This window comes from Ziziphus jujuba, chromosome 10 (genome assembly GCF_031755915.1).
Source record: "Ziziphus jujuba cultivar Dongzao chromosome 10, ASM3175591v1".
Classification (NCBI taxonomy): domain Eukaryota; kingdom Viridiplantae; phylum Streptophyta; class Magnoliopsida; order Rosales; family Rhamnaceae; genus Ziziphus; species Ziziphus jujuba.
Window position 1 is genome coordinate 21,887,487 of NC_083388.1, and position 17,774 is coordinate 21,905,260.

The 17,774-nt window shown below is 33.9% G+C and overlaps 1 protein-coding gene and 1 long non-coding RNA gene across 3 annotated transcripts; both read right to left on the minus strand.

Moving 5' to 3' along the window:
* Positions 1 to 650: 650 nt before the first annotated feature.
* On the minus strand, positions 651 to 3,514 carry LOC125421124 (uncharacterized). 2 transcript variants are annotated; one of them, XR_009634522.1, is made up of 4 exons: positions 3,241 to 3,514; positions 2,949 to 3,067; positions 1,533 to 2,326; positions 651 to 1,113 (listed from the first exon to the last, which is right to left on the minus strand). It is a non-coding gene; the product is annotated as an uncharacterized LOC125421124 (long non-coding RNA). The 2 variants fall into 2 exon arrangements; XR_009634521.1 differs by having other exon boundaries at positions 651 to 2,326.
* Positions 3,515 to 4,111: 597 nt separating this feature from the next.
* On the minus strand, positions 4,112 to 11,447 carry LOC132799693 (uncharacterized). Its single transcript, XM_060812145.1, has 4 exons — positions 11,257 to 11,447; positions 11,020 to 11,163; positions 10,551 to 10,850; positions 4,112 to 4,483 (listed from the first exon to the last, which is right to left on the minus strand). The coding sequence occupies exons 1-4, from the start codon at positions 11,443 to 11,445 to the stop codon at positions 4,112 to 4,114; spliced, it is 1,005 nt and encodes a 334-aa protein (XP_060668128.1). The 5' UTR covers positions 11,446 to 11,447.
* Between the last annotated feature and the right edge of the window lie 6,327 nt (positions 11,448 to 17,774).

Consider the following 17,774-nt stretch of genomic DNA (forward strand, 5'->3'; position numbering starts at 1 on the left):
GAAAGACGCAGTCATTGTTCAGAAAAAATAAAAAGTAAAAGCCCTAGTTATTTGTTTTGTTTCCTCATCCTCTAGCTAGCGCTGATTGATTGTGTATGGCTTGGATGATTTTATGACTTAAGATTAGACTTCCAAGCTGACACCAACCCAAGAATAGCATTCACTATACCTTCCAAGTTATGTAGTAGGTACTTAGATGATTCTCATATTTTAATTATTAGTTTCAATTTGTATATTAGCAAAAACATTGAAGAAGAAACTGAACAACTGTTTGCACACAGAATTACAGAAAAATGAGAAAAGATGAAGTAGGAACAAGTATTAAGTCTGTAAAAAAGTTGAACGTAATAAGGCAGAGGGACTTCAATATTTAAATTTACCTTATATACCATACATATTAGTTCTATATAATGAAAAAGGATAAAAGGCTACCTGCATGCAGCTGTCCTTCGACTATATATAATAAACTGCCAGGATTTTGTCAAGGACCTTATACTGTTTGTAAATGGTGTCACAAATGGTGCTTATTTATAATAGTTTTTTTTTTTTTTTTTTTTTTATGAATAGGAACTTTTTGTTTTGTTTATATGATTCTCAATATAGATTGCGTATCATAATGTATAAACACATGAATACTCAGTATTACTATATATAAAAATAAAAAAGCAACAAAAAGATTAATACATATGTAGTTTCAATACGTTAGAAAGTTGACCCGTAAAGATTTATTGGTTCATACCAAAAAAAAGTTGTACCAAACAGTCTAACCAGCAAACTTTAGACTAAGACAGTACTATTTGGAATATTTCCCTTGCCAGTAATTCCACCTTCACTGCTAGTGCCACACCTTAGATGTTCAATTTCTCATCCTTACTGTTTCCTTCAGCTTCTTTCCAAATTTCTCAAGGCCATCACTACTTTTTCATCTGCTGTCGATTCTGGAGTTTCTCTCTGCCCAATATTAGATCTCATCAAATGCAGTGCCTTGACAGAATTCCTACAAGGAAAATGCCAAAGACACTCTGAAGCTGGGGCATTAAAAGTTTACATAGAAAGTCTTTTTAGGATTTGTCTTGAGCTCCTCATACTAAGTACCGCCTCAAACTGCCACTCCTAGTCCTCCGAAAAAATCAAAAGTATATAAGCTTAAGATGTCATCTGAATGAAAAATATCATTGCCACTAATGACGCATTATCTTTGTTAGCTAATAACTAACCATGCAGTAATATTTCTTAGATCTTGTTAGACCCTAAACTCGTGTCAATTGTATTTTTTCTAAATAAGATTAAATATAAACCAAAGTAAACAAAATAAATAAATAAATGAAATTGAGTATAACATTTTGTGCAGCAGTAGTTTCCTGAATCGAATATTCCGATATCATAAAAGCAAATATTTGGATGTTCCAAATTCTTATTAGTGATGGGTTAATCTTTAAAAGTCAACATAAGATTAACCTTTCTATCAGACCCTTGGTCAGGAAAAATCAAATTCTTGTAAATTATTATGACACTTCCATCGAATATTTTACCGAGAAAATACTGCAGACTCAAATGTTCCACCTCGGTGAAAGAGAATTTTGCCTTGAATCTGCATTTACAATCATGCTTGTCACAGAAGTGAGGATGCAATAATTTATGAATTGGCTGAATCATACAGCTGTCTATTCACTGCTATCACAAATGATTCAATCGCTGCAGGAGATTTCAACCTGCCAAAGCTTTCTATTACTTGTAACAAAATATAGACAAATGTTGGCAAAGCTTTCTTTCGCAAAGCCATACCAGTGGCTGATAAAATTATGATAGCCAGAGTCATTTACGGGGAATAAGATGTGGCAGGTTTATTTCAATTGCCAATGGTTTCAAAGTGCCATCGTTATTCAAGTTAATGAGTATCCTGCTCGCATCACTCTTTGTTTCAATAGTCCAGTGAACCGTTCGTTGCTCTTGATTGCTTGTTCAAACAATTACTTGGCCACATTTTTCCACAAAATAAAGATTCTTTTTTTTTTTTTAATGTTTCAAATAAAAAAATAAATAAACTGAACCTGCTTCAAATTCTAAATTCCAAAGTCAACAAAATAAAATAAGATCATAACCTGATCTCCTACACTGAGCTCATTCAAGTTATGCCCTGTGGTTCTCGGTTATTTCACGAGTATGTTCCCTGTAACTTCATGTTTGGTTTCACTTGAAAAATAATCATAGAAAGTTATTGACATAAACTTAAAGAATGCAAATAATGAGAGGGTAGGTGATCCTTGCCCGAATTTGTCTTTCAAATTGTTATATCAGTCGTCCTGCATCATTGCTATCCTCTCAGCTACGAGTAAAACACCAAAAACAAATTTAAACTATATATAGTATCTGTAGGAAAAATAAACTGCAACATATTAATGATGAAATAGAAGATAATGCCACAAATTGAGTTCTCAAACAGGTCAGAAGCAATGTTATCATCAGTATTAACTACGTTACTACCTTTCATACTTTACCGTTATATAACCTGTGGTATTGGGAATTTAAGGAGTTGTTCACCATAGTCAATGGATGTTCTCCCAAATAGTTCCATGTATACTCAAAGGTGTACTCAATTCCTTCTCTATAGATCTTAAATAGCTTTTGGTTGCCAGCTCATTTGGGGTTTTATCAAATGGAGCTTGAAGCTCATGTTTAAGAAATTGGCCTATGAATTTAAGAGTATTTGCAAGGAAGTCTAACAAATTCGTTGTTCCTGATCATATAAAAATTATGTGACCGAATTCCTAACTACGGAATCAATATAAAAAAAAAATAACTATATAAAAACATAAAATCAAGATATAGTATAGAAAACAGAAATAAGAAAATAATTAAACCATGCACTAAAATATGTATCCTTCAATATTCTTGCCACAAACATAACAAAAGACAAAAAAAGGAATTTCAAAATAAAGAAAAAGCACCTTGTATAGTATATTCAGCAGCTTGTCAAAGTGTCTATCGATCGGTGTCCAAGTTATCAATCACTACTTCGGAGATTCTGTTTTCCCCTGCCTTCTTGTGGTGACTCCTTGCTTTAGACCTGAGTAATAGCAACCACTAGCCATTGAATTTAATTACTTAATCTTTCTAATGTAATTATTAATATTGCAAACTCAGCAGATAGACATAATGTTATGTATTCTAAGAACTAAATCCAAGAATCTAAAACTAAAAACAACACAGAAAATTTATCGAGGTTCGGTCGAAACTGACCTATGTCCTCGTGCTTCGGCGTGAAGCTTCTGCACTATAAGAAAATATGTGTTTACAAGCTCAAAACAGACCAACAATGGTGGTCTCACACAAGAAACCCAAAACCAATCCCAAAGTCCCAATTACACCCTCACTCATATGTTTCATAAAGAAACCTCTCAATCTCACATAGAGATACAAGGTGTAGAAAACTCATACGAAGAACTATGGAATTTCTCTCTCTAAAGTTGATCTGGAACTTTCTCTCTCTAGAAACCACGAAGAAGAGAAGACAACCAGCTCCTCTGTTCTTTTTATGCTTGAAGAAGACCATTCCTATTCAATCTGGTGTAGTCTTGTTTCCGTTTAAAACGCACCGTTTAACCAGGTTCATTAAAGATGCAAAACGGCGTAGCATTACTTAAGTGAGCTTAGTCATTCTCCTGATGTGGCAATCTATTAGAAATTCATAAACGATGCCGTTCTACTAAAAAAAAACCAGCAACCATTAAACTGCAGTTTCTACTCAGCTCCTACTCTTCTTTGTTCTGTCACAATTTCAAACCAGCAAACACACTTTTACAGAAGTTTTGAGGATTAAATTCTCACACATAAAAACTACGTTGAACAATTTAGTGTTCTGTATTCACCCAAATTCACCAGCGTTGTAGATATATCTTCCCACCAAACTTCTCAAATGACCAGTTGGACCCTATCGAAAGATGAGGACATATCCAATGATAGATCCAACCACAAATCCACATCCATATCCCATTGCTACTACTTTCCAGGTAAAACCATTTTCTGATTCTATTTACTTGCTTTCAAAAGAAACTGGTATCTCCATTGCTTCACATTTTTTTGGCAATTGAAAACCACATAATCCTGGATATCACTCGAAAGATGAACTTGAAAATGTATCCAACTGTCCCCCTTGTGGTATTGGTCTAGTAAGCTGGTTCTGGGAGAGGTTTAAATACCCGAGAAACGAGAGTTTTGTCAACCGTTGACGAATTCTACCAAACAACTTGTTGTTTGATAGATCCAATGATTCAATCTCCCCCATGTTTCGAATAGATGATGGGATGGCACCTGTGAATCGATTGCTGGATAAGTTGAGGGAAACTAAAGCCTGCAGATTGCAAATATTACTTGGAACTTCTCCATCAAATCCCTTATTTGAGAGGTCAATGGATGTTAATGATATTGACATCTTTTGGTCTTCCATTTCTACTCCCCAGTTTACCATGGCCACAGTGTAGTACTGAATCATATATTGGGTCGACGTAACACTCATATTTGTGAAGGGTAGCTTCCTTTCACAACATCGTTTACCATCATGCGACCCCAATTTGTGAAGTAATGTGATGATCCATTAAGCCCAAATTCAGAAAACGTGGAGACTCATTTGGTTGCCATATGACCGTAAAATTTATTGGGCCACAGCACTAGGACTTGCAGCTATGGCAAAGGATATTTTTCGAAAAGTAGTAATCTTGTAAATGGTTTTTTGAAGAATAGCAAAAAAAATTTTTTAAAAAAAAACTAGCCATCTTATGACAAAAATACTCTTGATAAAATTGAAAATTACGCAATAGATTTTTTTTATCCTTTCTTTTTTCCTCTACATAGACGTTCATCTTTTGTGCAAGGGTTTCTCTAACAGTCCACAGATACTCTTCGCATCTCATCTCCTCTCACTCTCATTTTCTTGTATTTTCTCATATCTGAAACTAAACTCAGGTAAAAACTTTATCTTTTTTCTTATTAGATGAAACTACAGAAATATGTGTTTTTTCTCTTTTTTTTCTCTTTTTTCTTCTATTTTTTGTTAGTTTTGGAATTTTTAAGCTTTTTATTTAATATGGGTATGCAAGAAATTAATTTATGAGCTGTTATATGTGAGTTTAAAGATATTTAGGTGGCATATGGTTTGAAAATAGGGGAAATTTTGTGTAAAACTGAAAAATTGAGAAAAACAGTAAAAACGGAGGAAATTTGGCGAAAAAGATGAACTTCCACCATTTTCCTCCAGTTTGTGAGTTTTCTCAAGTTTTCCGCTAATTTTTTGCCAATTTTCTGCCAGTTTTCCGCCAGTAGGAAAAACCTATATTTGGCCAAAAAAAAAAAAAAAACAGAATCAACTTTTTTAATACAGTTAATATATTTGTTTAGTATTATTCAAATTTTTATAAATTTATTGATTTAGTTTAATGCTATTCATTTAATTTTGTAGTAAAATGGAAGATGATGATATTGTAATTACGGTTTTATACAATGGAACATTGGTACAAAATGATGGTGGTAATTGGGAATATCGAAATGGTAAAAATATAATGGTTTCTGTCGGCAAGAGATGCATAAAATCAGAGTTAAAGGATGAGATTTTCAATTCTATTGAGATAGATCGAAATGATTATTTACTAAAGCTAAAATGGATATATGGACGATGTGCAGAAAAGTTGGATCCTACAGAAATACGCTGTAATAGGGATGTGAAATGCTTTCTTCAAGAAGTGAGGAATGGAGGGATGACAATGATGCGGCCTCCAATGTATGTTGAGGTGATTTCTAAAGTTGAACATGTATCTAGAAATGTTCATCAAACAACCTTTGCTTCGGATAGTGGGAGTAATCTTCATTCTTTTTCTTGTCCTCCAATTGGCATTCGTCTACCACAAGTTTCTGATACTGAACCTATTCAGGCTACATCTAAGGAAATTATGGTTCAAAAAACTCAGTTTAGAGATCAAGTTGATGTTCGTGGGGCATAGACATCATTTAACATCCACGAAGGAGTTGATATTGGAGGTAATTATGCTGAACGATTTCCTAACGATGAGAAGTATGAGTAGTTGCATAATATTGATCATGATGAGAATTACAATGCAGCAGGGAATGATGTTGATCATAATGATGTAGATTTTGATCATGAGTTGCCGGACAATGATAATGATATGCATCATGAAATAAACAATGAAGGAGTTGATGATGTTAGGGTTCATCATGCTACAATTGACCACATATCATCGAGCAACAGAAGTGGTTCTATGGCCATATTTTCGTCAAAGTTCACTGGCTATGAGAGCATAGTAGTTGGACAATTATTTTGCAACAAACGTGACATATAGAATAAACTAAGTATCTATTGCATGCGTGAAAATAAGGAGTTCAAGGTGACACGGTCAACTACACAACGGTATAAGGTTGTATGCTTGGAAAATACTTGTAAATGGCGACTACGTGCAACCACATTTAAAAATGGAGAAATATTTGTTGTGAGAATTTTTGATAATGTACACAGTTGCTCATTAGATATCGTGCATCGAGAACATAAGTAGGCCAGTAGCCGGGTTATCAGGCAATGTATTAAATCTAAATATGAAAGTATTTCACGTGTTTACAAACCCAAAGAAATTCAACATGATTTTTTGCAAAAATATGAGGTGAATATAAGCTACAACAAAGCATGGAGAGGTAAAGAGTATGCATTTAACAATGTTAGGGGACCTTCAGAGGAGAATTTTGCTAAGTTGCCTGCCTACTATTATGAGTTAGTGTCGAAGAACCCTGAGACTTTTACAGTATCAAAACAGACGATAATAACAATTTTGTATATTTCTTTATGGCGATTGGAGCAAACATTAGGGGATTTAAATCCCACATAAGATCCGTGTTGGCTGTTGATACAACTAAATTGAAAGGGAAATACAAATGGTACATGTATATTGCATCGGGCATGGATGGCAATAAGCAAATATATCCTTTGGCTTTTGGCATTGGAGATGGAGAGAACGAGCAAGCATATACATGGTTTTTCTAAAACCATAAGGATGCCATCAGAGATTTTCCGGATTTGGTGTTTGTGAGTGATAACACCCCGCTATTGAAAGGGCATTATGCAAAGTTTTTCCCAATGCATATCATGCGTTGTGCACGTACCATATAAGCAGAAATATTAAAGCAAATGGACATGCAAAAAATGAAACAACAATACAATGTTTCATGCTCGTGGCTAGTGCATATTTGGTTGAAGGTACACTATCATGTGACCCTACAAGGTGGGCACGTTCTCTTTCTCCATGTAGAAGGTACACTATCATGACCACCAATATTGCAGAAAGCTTGAATGGTATTTTGTTAGATGCTAGAGAGATGCCAATAGTAGCATTAATTGAGCACATACAGGATTTACTGCAAAGGTGGTTTTATGAGCGACGTACTGCAGGTGCAAAATTGACGAAGCCTGTGACTGACCATATGGAAGAGCAACTCAAACTACGAAATTTGGAGTCCATCGGACTACGTGTGAAAGCCATTAATATGCATGAATTTCTTGTGGAAGGTGGGAGTTTGAGGAGTACAGTTAATCTCCAATCAAAAACATGCTCATGCAAAGTCTTCGATCTTGATCAATATCCTTGTGATCATTGTATTGCCGCTTGCAGAGACCGCAAAATTGCTTCTTATGGCATGTGTTCTCATTACTACACTGCGGATACATATCATGCAGCTTATGCTTAGTCCATTTACCTTGTGTTAGATAAAAACAGTGGCATGCCCCGGATGACGTAGCAAGTCGTATTATTCTTCCACCAAGATGGACACGTAGGCAAGCCGGTAGGCCGAGGATGCAACGCATACCATCCGAAGGTGAAGATGTTATTGGACGTAGATGTAGCCGATGCGGTGGTGTTGGACATTATAGGCAGAGATGTACGAATCCATTGTCTTATGCTTCGAATTAGAAAGTTTAAATCTAGTGTTATGGTTTAATATGTTTTGATAATTATTTCATATCTTGGATATTATATTTTCTACTCCACGATGGAAGATTTATTAGCAATCTTTTTTTTTTTAAATTTAATCCCAAATGAAAATAGCATTTTTGGAGTTAATTTTAAATCTTTAGTTTACATCTCATTTTATGAAATGTTCAAATGATTTTGAAAAGAAAAACAAATATATATTATTTTTTCTTTTCTTTAAAATGGTTATTGATTTTAGATGTCAATACAATTTTTGTTAAATCCATCTTCATCTTATATAATATTTGTCTCTAGTCTCAATTTTTTTACCCCACTATTAACTTAAATAATCTATTAGAAATTGATTTTCCAAGTGAAGGAAATTAGTTTCTGATAGAAGTAAAAATTATTCAACGATTTCCGCTTGGAGGAAACTTTTTCCAACAGGAGGAAAACGATTTCCGCTTGGAGAAAAAATTTTCCGCCTGGCAAAAAATTATCCAAAGGCTTCAATTGATCTCCATATGGGATTTCCGACTGAAGGAAAATTTTTCCTCCAGGAGGAAAAGTTTTCCGCTTAGAGGAAATATTTTCCAACAAGCGGAAAATTTTTTAGAATTTGCAATTGAGCTTGTAAGACGTTTGTGCATAATGGAATTCTAATAAATAAACATGACACATTTTCTATAAGGTCAATTAGTTATCCTTACATCAATAACACATCATTATCTTTGTTAAATGAACATTATAAGCCACCATTATCTTTACAATTAAAAGTCTAATATAATAAAGAATATGCATCTATAAACATGACAAAAGGAAAGAAAAATGCATCACCACCTAGCTCATATGCATACTTCCTCCTAAAGAACTCCATGTCATCTTGTGTGAATGTCATTGGCAATCTAGCATGTAAAAACTCGATGGTCTTGAGTGTAAACATGCCACAGTCACCACTACAAAAAAACAATTATTATAACATATATTAGTATTATTAGAACCATATTCAATAGTTAATATTTATTCAACAAATATGTACGTATTAAGGGGCTTTACCCGTTACTTTGCTGAGGGGAATTTTGTGCCAATTCACATGTAAACTCATCAACGGAGTCTACAAGATCTGTCCGCTGCTCATAAAAGGATGCAGACCGCAGTAAATAAGGTAACATAATGCATAATTTCTGGAAATAAATTTCTCCCCTGTTTTGATTGCCAGCCTTATCTGAGTCATATACAGTCATACGATGCTCTTTCAAGTCCACGTGCCCTACAAGCCAATGTATGTTACGCTTGTTTAGTGGAATCAACTATTGTCAATACATTACAGGATTTCAGTTAGCACAACAAATAAAGGAAGGCACATGAATAAATGAATAGTTAACATTACACAATTTGGACATGTATATTGTACATGATTTACGCATTTCCATGGCTTCAACTCCTTCATTCAAATCCCCAATACATATTCTTGCATTGCATATGAGAATTGGAACTTAGATGGATTGGCAAGGAACTTTCCATAACACTGCTCAATGTATATCTACAACAAAATAAATTATTAGTTACCCAATATCACAATAGCCACATATAGACACCTGGCCTTTAATACTTCTTTACTTACCCAAAATCCTCCATCTATCACCTCAAAACTAGGATAAAAAACATCAGGGAATCGATTGGCACGTACACGAAATAAGTAAGGCAGGACTTCCATATGTTGCATTGAAAGACGAGTTAATTTTAAATTACATCCATGCAGTTGAACGATTATCTATGGAATTTATCAAATTATAAAATAAAAATCTTGATCGAAAAATACTTACATCATGATTCAGCCACTTCTCACTGGTTATAAGCAATTGTAAAAAGTCTTTACCCGCAGATAAAATGTCCATATCAACCTTTGCTGCCCAACCAGACTTCATAAATTAGTCAAAATTTTTTATAAGTCGCGTGGGTACTGGTTTGTATGGGTCGAACTTCAAAGTAGAAGATGCACCAGGTAAAGTGCGCTGTAGTTTTTTCCGTAAGCCTCCAACACTATAAGGAGTTGTAATAGCTGCTGCTGCCTTCCTATCCCGCCTCCCAATATCTATACTTTGCTTAGCAGCTGCTACCTTTCTTGCACGTCTTCCGGCTGGAAACTTTGATGGAGACACTTTCTCGATAATCGTAACACTTGGTCCTGCATCGTCTACAACGAATGGACGTGATTGCCTATCAACAGGGGTCGCATTGGGACCAAACTCTTCTTTATTTTCATCCCCTTCAACGTCCGCTTCCATCCCATCTCCCAACCCGTCAACACCAACTCCCACTCCTTGGTGCTTCATTAACTTATCAACCTTGGTCTCCAAACTTGCAAAATCTCTAAGCATGATGATTCTTAAATCCTTAACGTCTTGCCGTACATTAGCCACTTCACCTTCAAGGATAGTTAATCTCTCTCTCAAAGGTACCTAAAAGAAACAATAATGATTAGTACTTGCAATAATAAAAAAGATAAACATTCATACAATTTATTCAAACCTCATCATGGGATGGAGTCGTTGGAGGTTGGGATGGAGTCGATGGTTTCACATGAACATGAGCAGCAACTCCTATAGTCGATGATGAAGGCTGGTCTGTCGGCTTATCTCCCATTCGCCGCCTCCCTCCATTACCCTTACTTTCCACAGACGCCTGTTTTTGTTTCTTACTTCTTCCACTACTTGTAAGTGGAACACCTTCATCTTTTTCACCATGACTTTCCTGTGGTGGCTTGTCTCGGACAGCAGGTGCAACACTGTATGGAGTAGTGTCATAATGTACATCCCATGCAATTTTGCCAATATATGCACACTCAAATTCCGTTACATTCATTAAGCCATGAACGGGATACTGTAAAAGACAAAAGGGATTATCATCAAGTGATTATTAAGTAATACTAATATTACTACAAATACTGCAAAAGTCTATAAATAATATTACTATGTTGGAATGTATATTTATATATATATATATATATATATATATTTGTACATATAAGTGGAAGAACTCATATACTTACATCACGATGATCGAAGAGTTCAGTGGCCTTCTCAAATCTTGGCACTTGTGAAATATGCCAATTAAGAATTCGAGGGAATGCCATGTCCGGCAACTTCTTTCCAAATGCTTGACCTAACGAAGGAATTGTCTCAAAACCCCAAATCTGTCAAACAATTAATTAATAATGAATAAGTAAAGAAATACACACCGTAAATACAAGTGTAACAAACTTTAAATAATAGTGTAATAAACTTACCATGAAAGCCAAAGGAAACCCATAAACACTATAACTCTTTAACTTGTTTAAAGCCATGGACTCTCTATGCTCAAAACCACTCTTCAACGATCTAATGGTGGTGGTATATGATAAAGTACCCCATGGATAGTTATTGAAGTACTCTAAATCGTCCACCATCTTCAAGTGATTATGGGGTGCGGTGGCCATGCTTTCTTTGCCTAGAAGAACCGTTTCGAGGAAATATAATAAAGCCAACTTCAATCTATCATTGTCGGCTTCATCATCGTCTTGACACTGTGCGGTCATGAAAGCTTCAATTATCTTCGAGTTAGTGACCTTTCGCTTTTCGCCAAAATACATGTCACTAATACAAGTAGAGATGTTAACTCACCTATTGGGTTCGTAACCAAACCGTAGATCTGTAACTATGGTGAAGTCTCTCCGCGTAAATCTAGCACCATGTCCTCCAAAATTGAATACCATAGAATCCTTGTCGTCGCAAACACACTGCCTATACAGCATGCTGTTGATGATTTGGCCACTAAATTGTATCTCGTTGCCTTCAAAAAGTGGCCAAAATAGCTATCCTCGAACTTCTTTATTTGGGCTGGAGTCAGCTTGAACTTAATATCCGACACGACTTTTCAGAAGTTCGATCTACAATTAACATTTGCCCTCTATATCTTCGAGTCCCAAAACCTTCGTTGGTAATCTGAATCCATTTATCTGTAAATCAAATACAACAAAGCATAACATATGGAGGAAATGTTTTTTCCGACACGAGGAAAGCCTGGAGGAAAAAAATTTCCACTTGGAGGAAAAATTTTCCGCCTGGAGGAAAACGTTTTCCGCCTGGAGGAAAAAGTTTTCTGCTTAGAGGAAAAATTTTCTTCCTAGAGAAAAAAATTTTCTGCCTAGAGGAAAAAATTTCCTCCTGGAAGAAAATTTTTTCGCCAAGCAGAAAATTTTCCAGAACCTAAATGACATACACCTAATGGGATTTATGCAAAAATATAATGAAAACGGCTAAAGAATCTTTGCGAACCAATGCATATGTGGATTTAAAAGCTACAATATCTTCTATATATTAGTGTACATTATACATTAGGAAACAAACCAACCATGGGCATGTGACATTGCTTCCTAAGGATAACCTATAGTTCTAACACATATATTATGGTTTCACATTCAAACCTCGCATTAAATTCAAACAAAAACACAACTTCATAATAGTTTTAATTTCACATTTCACATTCTAACCATGCAACACAAACATTTCCATCACACCAAATAACACAATATTATAAGCATAGCTCATAATGATAAATGTTCAAAATTGAGCAATTTATAAAGAGATGACTTATCATCTCTAAAATAATCCATCATGGAAATTATCAACAATTCTGAAAAATCATTCAATACAGCACAAATAAAGGTTCTCAGATTAGTTCGTTACATTAATGCGAAATTAGTTTACAACATTTTTCTGTTTTGTTCAGAGAAGCAACTTACATTAATGGGGGACAAACTGCCACCAATGCTTCTCTATTTATTTATATATATATATCTCTCTCTCTTTCTCTATCTCGGTAAATGTGTGTGTAATTTTCTCAGCAAACACTTGTAACTCTAACGATGGCAAATTTTGTGCTTCAATTTTTTGCTCATTCCATCATTTGCTCCTCCAATGCTGACAAATATAGAAAATCAATATTAGTGAGGATCCCAACAAATCTTTCCTTCGACAACTACTAAAGGTGAAAGGGAAATTCCTGCACCTGAAGAAAAATTACAACAACCTCTATATAAGATCAACAGGGGTAGAAAAATAAATGTAATACACAATTCATACATATTTCCAGTTGAAAAAATGCATATGTGAAAAGGAAATCCAACAAGTTATATGTTTTTCAACGTATGCTCAATGAATCCCAAAAAAGTAGAGAAGGAAATGTGTAGGCTAGACCCCAGAGGTATTGACCACAACAATGACAAGCAATTTCAATGATATAATACACCTACAATTCACGTATTGAATTAGAACAGGTTACTAATTCAGAAAAACCAATTAGAATTACAGGATCGACAATCCCATATACAAATAGTTTTCTAAGAACAAAAACCATATTTGCAACTTATGTAACCTCTTTTTTCTATACATGTATTTTTAAACGACATCTGAATTTAAGCCACAGAAACATAAAGAGGTTAATTTCTAAATGACATCCTGTTTGCATAGCCTTTTAAGTTTATAAAAGACATGCATATTATAATTGCAAATACACAACAAGAGACTATTCAAAAAATCAGTAAACAACTAGATCTTCCTTGCATTGTTAAACCAGAAAGTTTACATGCTTAAGCAAGCAGAAATAATTTTCTATAAGATACTCTTATGGTGATTTTAGCAATTAAAATCTTCTCATTCTCAAGAAAATATCTCATTAATAGCTACAGGTGTTTGCTTTGTCTCCCACAAAAATCAAGAAAAGGTTTCCTGGAACTAGAAATAAAGAAATCAATGGACCAAGAATAATATTATGCATATCAAGCTTTTAAAATCAAGTTATGGTATCTGCTAAGGGCCTGTAGAGAGCAAAAGAATGATTTCTTCACCTATATGCTTCAACTATAAATGATGAGTTGCACATCTAAAAACTTATTCAGGTACTTGGAGAAGAACATGCCAAATGCCTATAGAACACCCTAACCATTTCAATTTCACACTACTTCCTAGATATATATACGTAGCACTGATGAATTCCCTTCCTCAAATCATCACCATGTGGGCTAGACTAGAGAGAGTAATTGGCACCAACTTACACAATAAAATGAAACAGTCAACATCAAATATTTAGGCATGTTATCCAAAACAAAATGCCCTCAGAACCATATCAGACACAAACACAACCACTCTCATCGTCGTCTTCATCACCATCATCACCTCCACACCCGCCACCACCTTCACCACCACCACCACTAATGCCGATGCTGGAGATCTCCTTATCAGACATAGACATCAACGTCTATTTATCTATTATATCTAGAAAACTTTTTTCCTTATCAAACCTATAAAACCCCCAAAAAAAAAATCAACCAAAAAAAAAAAACCACTTTTTTGGTACATAATGTATAAAAATGAAAAGGGAATAATAAGGAAAACAAAAATCCAGTTGAGAAGCGGAATCAAATTGAAAGTTTTTACAGGGAATAGGTGGAGATGTTAAAGTGAAGGTAAAATAATAATAATAATAATAATAAGAGAGCGAAACTAACCTTTGAAGAAGTTGGACTGTACAGCATAAACAACAGGAAAGGATGAAGATTTTTGGGTCCTGAGCTTCCTAGTTTGGACTTATGAAAGCAGAGGTTGCTTTTTCAACCTCAATAACAAATCGGAAGAAAAGAACTGTGAGTAGAGTCGAATGGTGTGTTTCGAAAGGGAAATGCTAAAAGAAAAAAAGGAGCGAAACTAACCTTTGAAGAAGTTGGACTGTGCAACATCAACAATGGAAAAGGAGGAAGATTTTTAGGTCCTCAGCTTCGTAGTTTGGACTTGTGAAAGCATAGGTTGCTTCTTCAACCTTAATAATGGATAGGAGGAAAGGAATTGTGAGTAGGGTCAAATGGTCTATTTCAAAAGGGAAAGGAAAGCCCTAGCTGTGTTTGAATGATATGTTTCAAAAGGGAAAAGTAAACCCTAGTGTGTTCGAAGGCCTTGCTGTGTTTCAAAAAGGAAAGGGAAAGGCAAAGCAGAGAAAAGAAGTGTTTTAGTAGGGAAAAAAGATTTTTTTAAAAAAATAGTAATAAAGGGTATTTTAGTCCAGATGTCCTAAAAGGTGGTTAGTTTTTTTTTAAAAAAAAAAATTTGCTATTCTTAAAAAAACCATTTACGGGATGGCTACTTTTCGAAAAAACCCTATGGCAAATATTGTAAACGAAAAGGGAATATGTCTCTGGGTGTTTTTGAAAAATAACCACTCTAGAAGTTTAAAATTGATAAATAACAAAAACTTTAATTTTATTGAATAATAGCCATCATTTTACATTTTCGTGCCAAAATGCCCTTACTGACCAAATTGATAAACAATAAAATTAAAAGGCTTTTTGTTTATTCTTTTTACATTTGCAAAAAGGTTTTTCTGAAACCTTCCCATTCTTCTTCAGCCACCAGCCCCTTTCATCCGTAAAAGACCATAAAGACAATGGAGGAAAAGGAAAAGCAACTTCAAAAAATCAAAAACCATAGAAAGCTACCAAGGAGTAAACACAGGACAGCGATTAAAAGGTGGTCGGTCGCCATTCACCATGTTTCTTTCTTTCATTTTCTTTCACCATAGTTGTTGATCTGCTGGGCTTTAATCAGATGCAAAAATATTACTGATAGAGGGAGACAAAGCCTCAAGAAAAAAAAAAATGGAGATTGAAATGGTAAATTATGATTTGCTTGTCTTTCTTTTTTGCCTATTGAATTTTGTAATTTCTAACTCTTTCATTTCATTTTTTTAATAGATTTTAATTTTTTTTATTGCAAATTCATTATTTTGCCTTTTTGATAGTTTATTTGATTTTGAGAATAATATTGTCTAAGTGCTAAAAGGTTTTATTTTATTTTCTTTCGACTGAGTATGTGTATTGAAAAGGGTTAATTGGGGCCAATTTGTCTGCATTATGCACTCTTTCTACAGCAGGTTAGTATTTTTCTTTTCTATTTTTTTTAATATCTTCTTCTATTCTTTTCATTTTTAAGATTTTTTAAGTGTTAATTGGGGATGAATATGAAGCTTACATTTTTTACTTTGGTTCTTATCAAAGACAAAAGTTCTGCAATCATTTTTTGAGTAAAGTTCAATGGAATGATTATTTACGGCAGGCAGAGAACCCATTTAAGTGATGTTTAATGCAATTTGTGATTGTAATCGATCAGGGGATGTATGAAAAATAAGATTAATTAACCATTATTTTAAATCCAAATTGCTTGTTATTTATGTTTTGATTTTTTTTTTATCTCCTATTGGTCTTTGTTAATTTTGGCCAGATTGTGCTTTTGTCGTTAACAATAGAAGTGAATTTCATCTTCAAATTTAGCATACATGGCTTATAGTACACGAGAGAAATCGGAGTGCAAATATTCCCTAGCTCATGAAAACAGAAAAAACAATTGAATATTTATCAAATTTTCAATTTCAATTTGTAAAATTCCAATCTTATCACTTGGAAACACTCTAATTTAATTTTTAAAGTAGAACCTCTAATTTTTTAAAAAAAAATATAATTGCAAAAATTCAGGGAGTATTTTATGTCATAATTCACTTGATGACAAGCCTTCTGCTTTTAGTATATCCAAAAATTGCATTTCTGTTGGATTTAGTTGACATGAGATGTATTTAAAAAAAAAGATTTATTGTTTGGCCTCGCTTTGCATTGATAAGAAATAATTTCTATTTTCTTATTTAATTTGGTGACTGTAACTATGAGCCTAAAAGGAATCCCAAATGACACTAGAGGTGGTATATATCTGCTGATTAAAATGGAAAATGATCAACATTCAAATTGATAGATTGGTCAAGTAAGAGGAAGAAGTCATTGTTAATTATAATTAATGCCTTATTTATTATGCTAAATAAATTCAAACAATATGCTGCAAAGCCTATATTTAGTTTTTTTTTTTTTTGGTCATATTTTATGTTTTTTTTTTTTCATCAATGTTTTCATGAGAGAATTAAGTACAACTTTGTACTGCAATAACTATATTATTTTACCATCAACAATTTTCTTTTGTCTCAAAATTTTGTTGAAAGCATTCTGAAAATTTTGCCAAACATATAGATATAAAAAGAAATATCGTGCTACTATCTTAAAAGTTAATACTGAAGATGAATATGTAGTTTATACTATTCTAGGTTGTTAACATTGTAAAACTTTTTGTTAGAACCTTTGTCGGTGTGACAACAATGTTTATCTTGCATGGTTAGAATGTGAAATTATCTGTTATAAAAAGCTGCGTTTTTGTTGAATTTTAATGGGAGGTTTGAATGTGAAACCATAATGTTTAATATGTGTTACAACCATAGATTATCCTTAGGAAGCAATGCCACATGTCTATGTTATTTGCTTTATTTATTGCGGGTTGCATACTTCTACAAAGAGTGGACGGATTTTGTAGAGTCCGTTGATGAGTTTACCTGTGCATTGGCAAAAAGTTGCCCTCAGCAAACCAATGGGTAAAGCCCCTTAACACTTACATGTTTATTGCATAAATTTTAACTATTGAATATGGTTATAATTATATTATTGTTCATTTTTGTGCTCAAGTCCATGGAGTTTTTATATGCTAAATTACCATTGAGTTTCATACAAGATGATATATTGTTCTTTAGGAGGAAGTATGTTTATGAGGCTTACAACAAACAACTAAGCATATGAGTTTAGGTTGATGATTCATGAACAGCATAATATCATTTTTACTTCTTTGTTGTTATTACTTTCATTATGTTTATAGATGCATTGTTTTTCTTATATTAACATTTTAAATG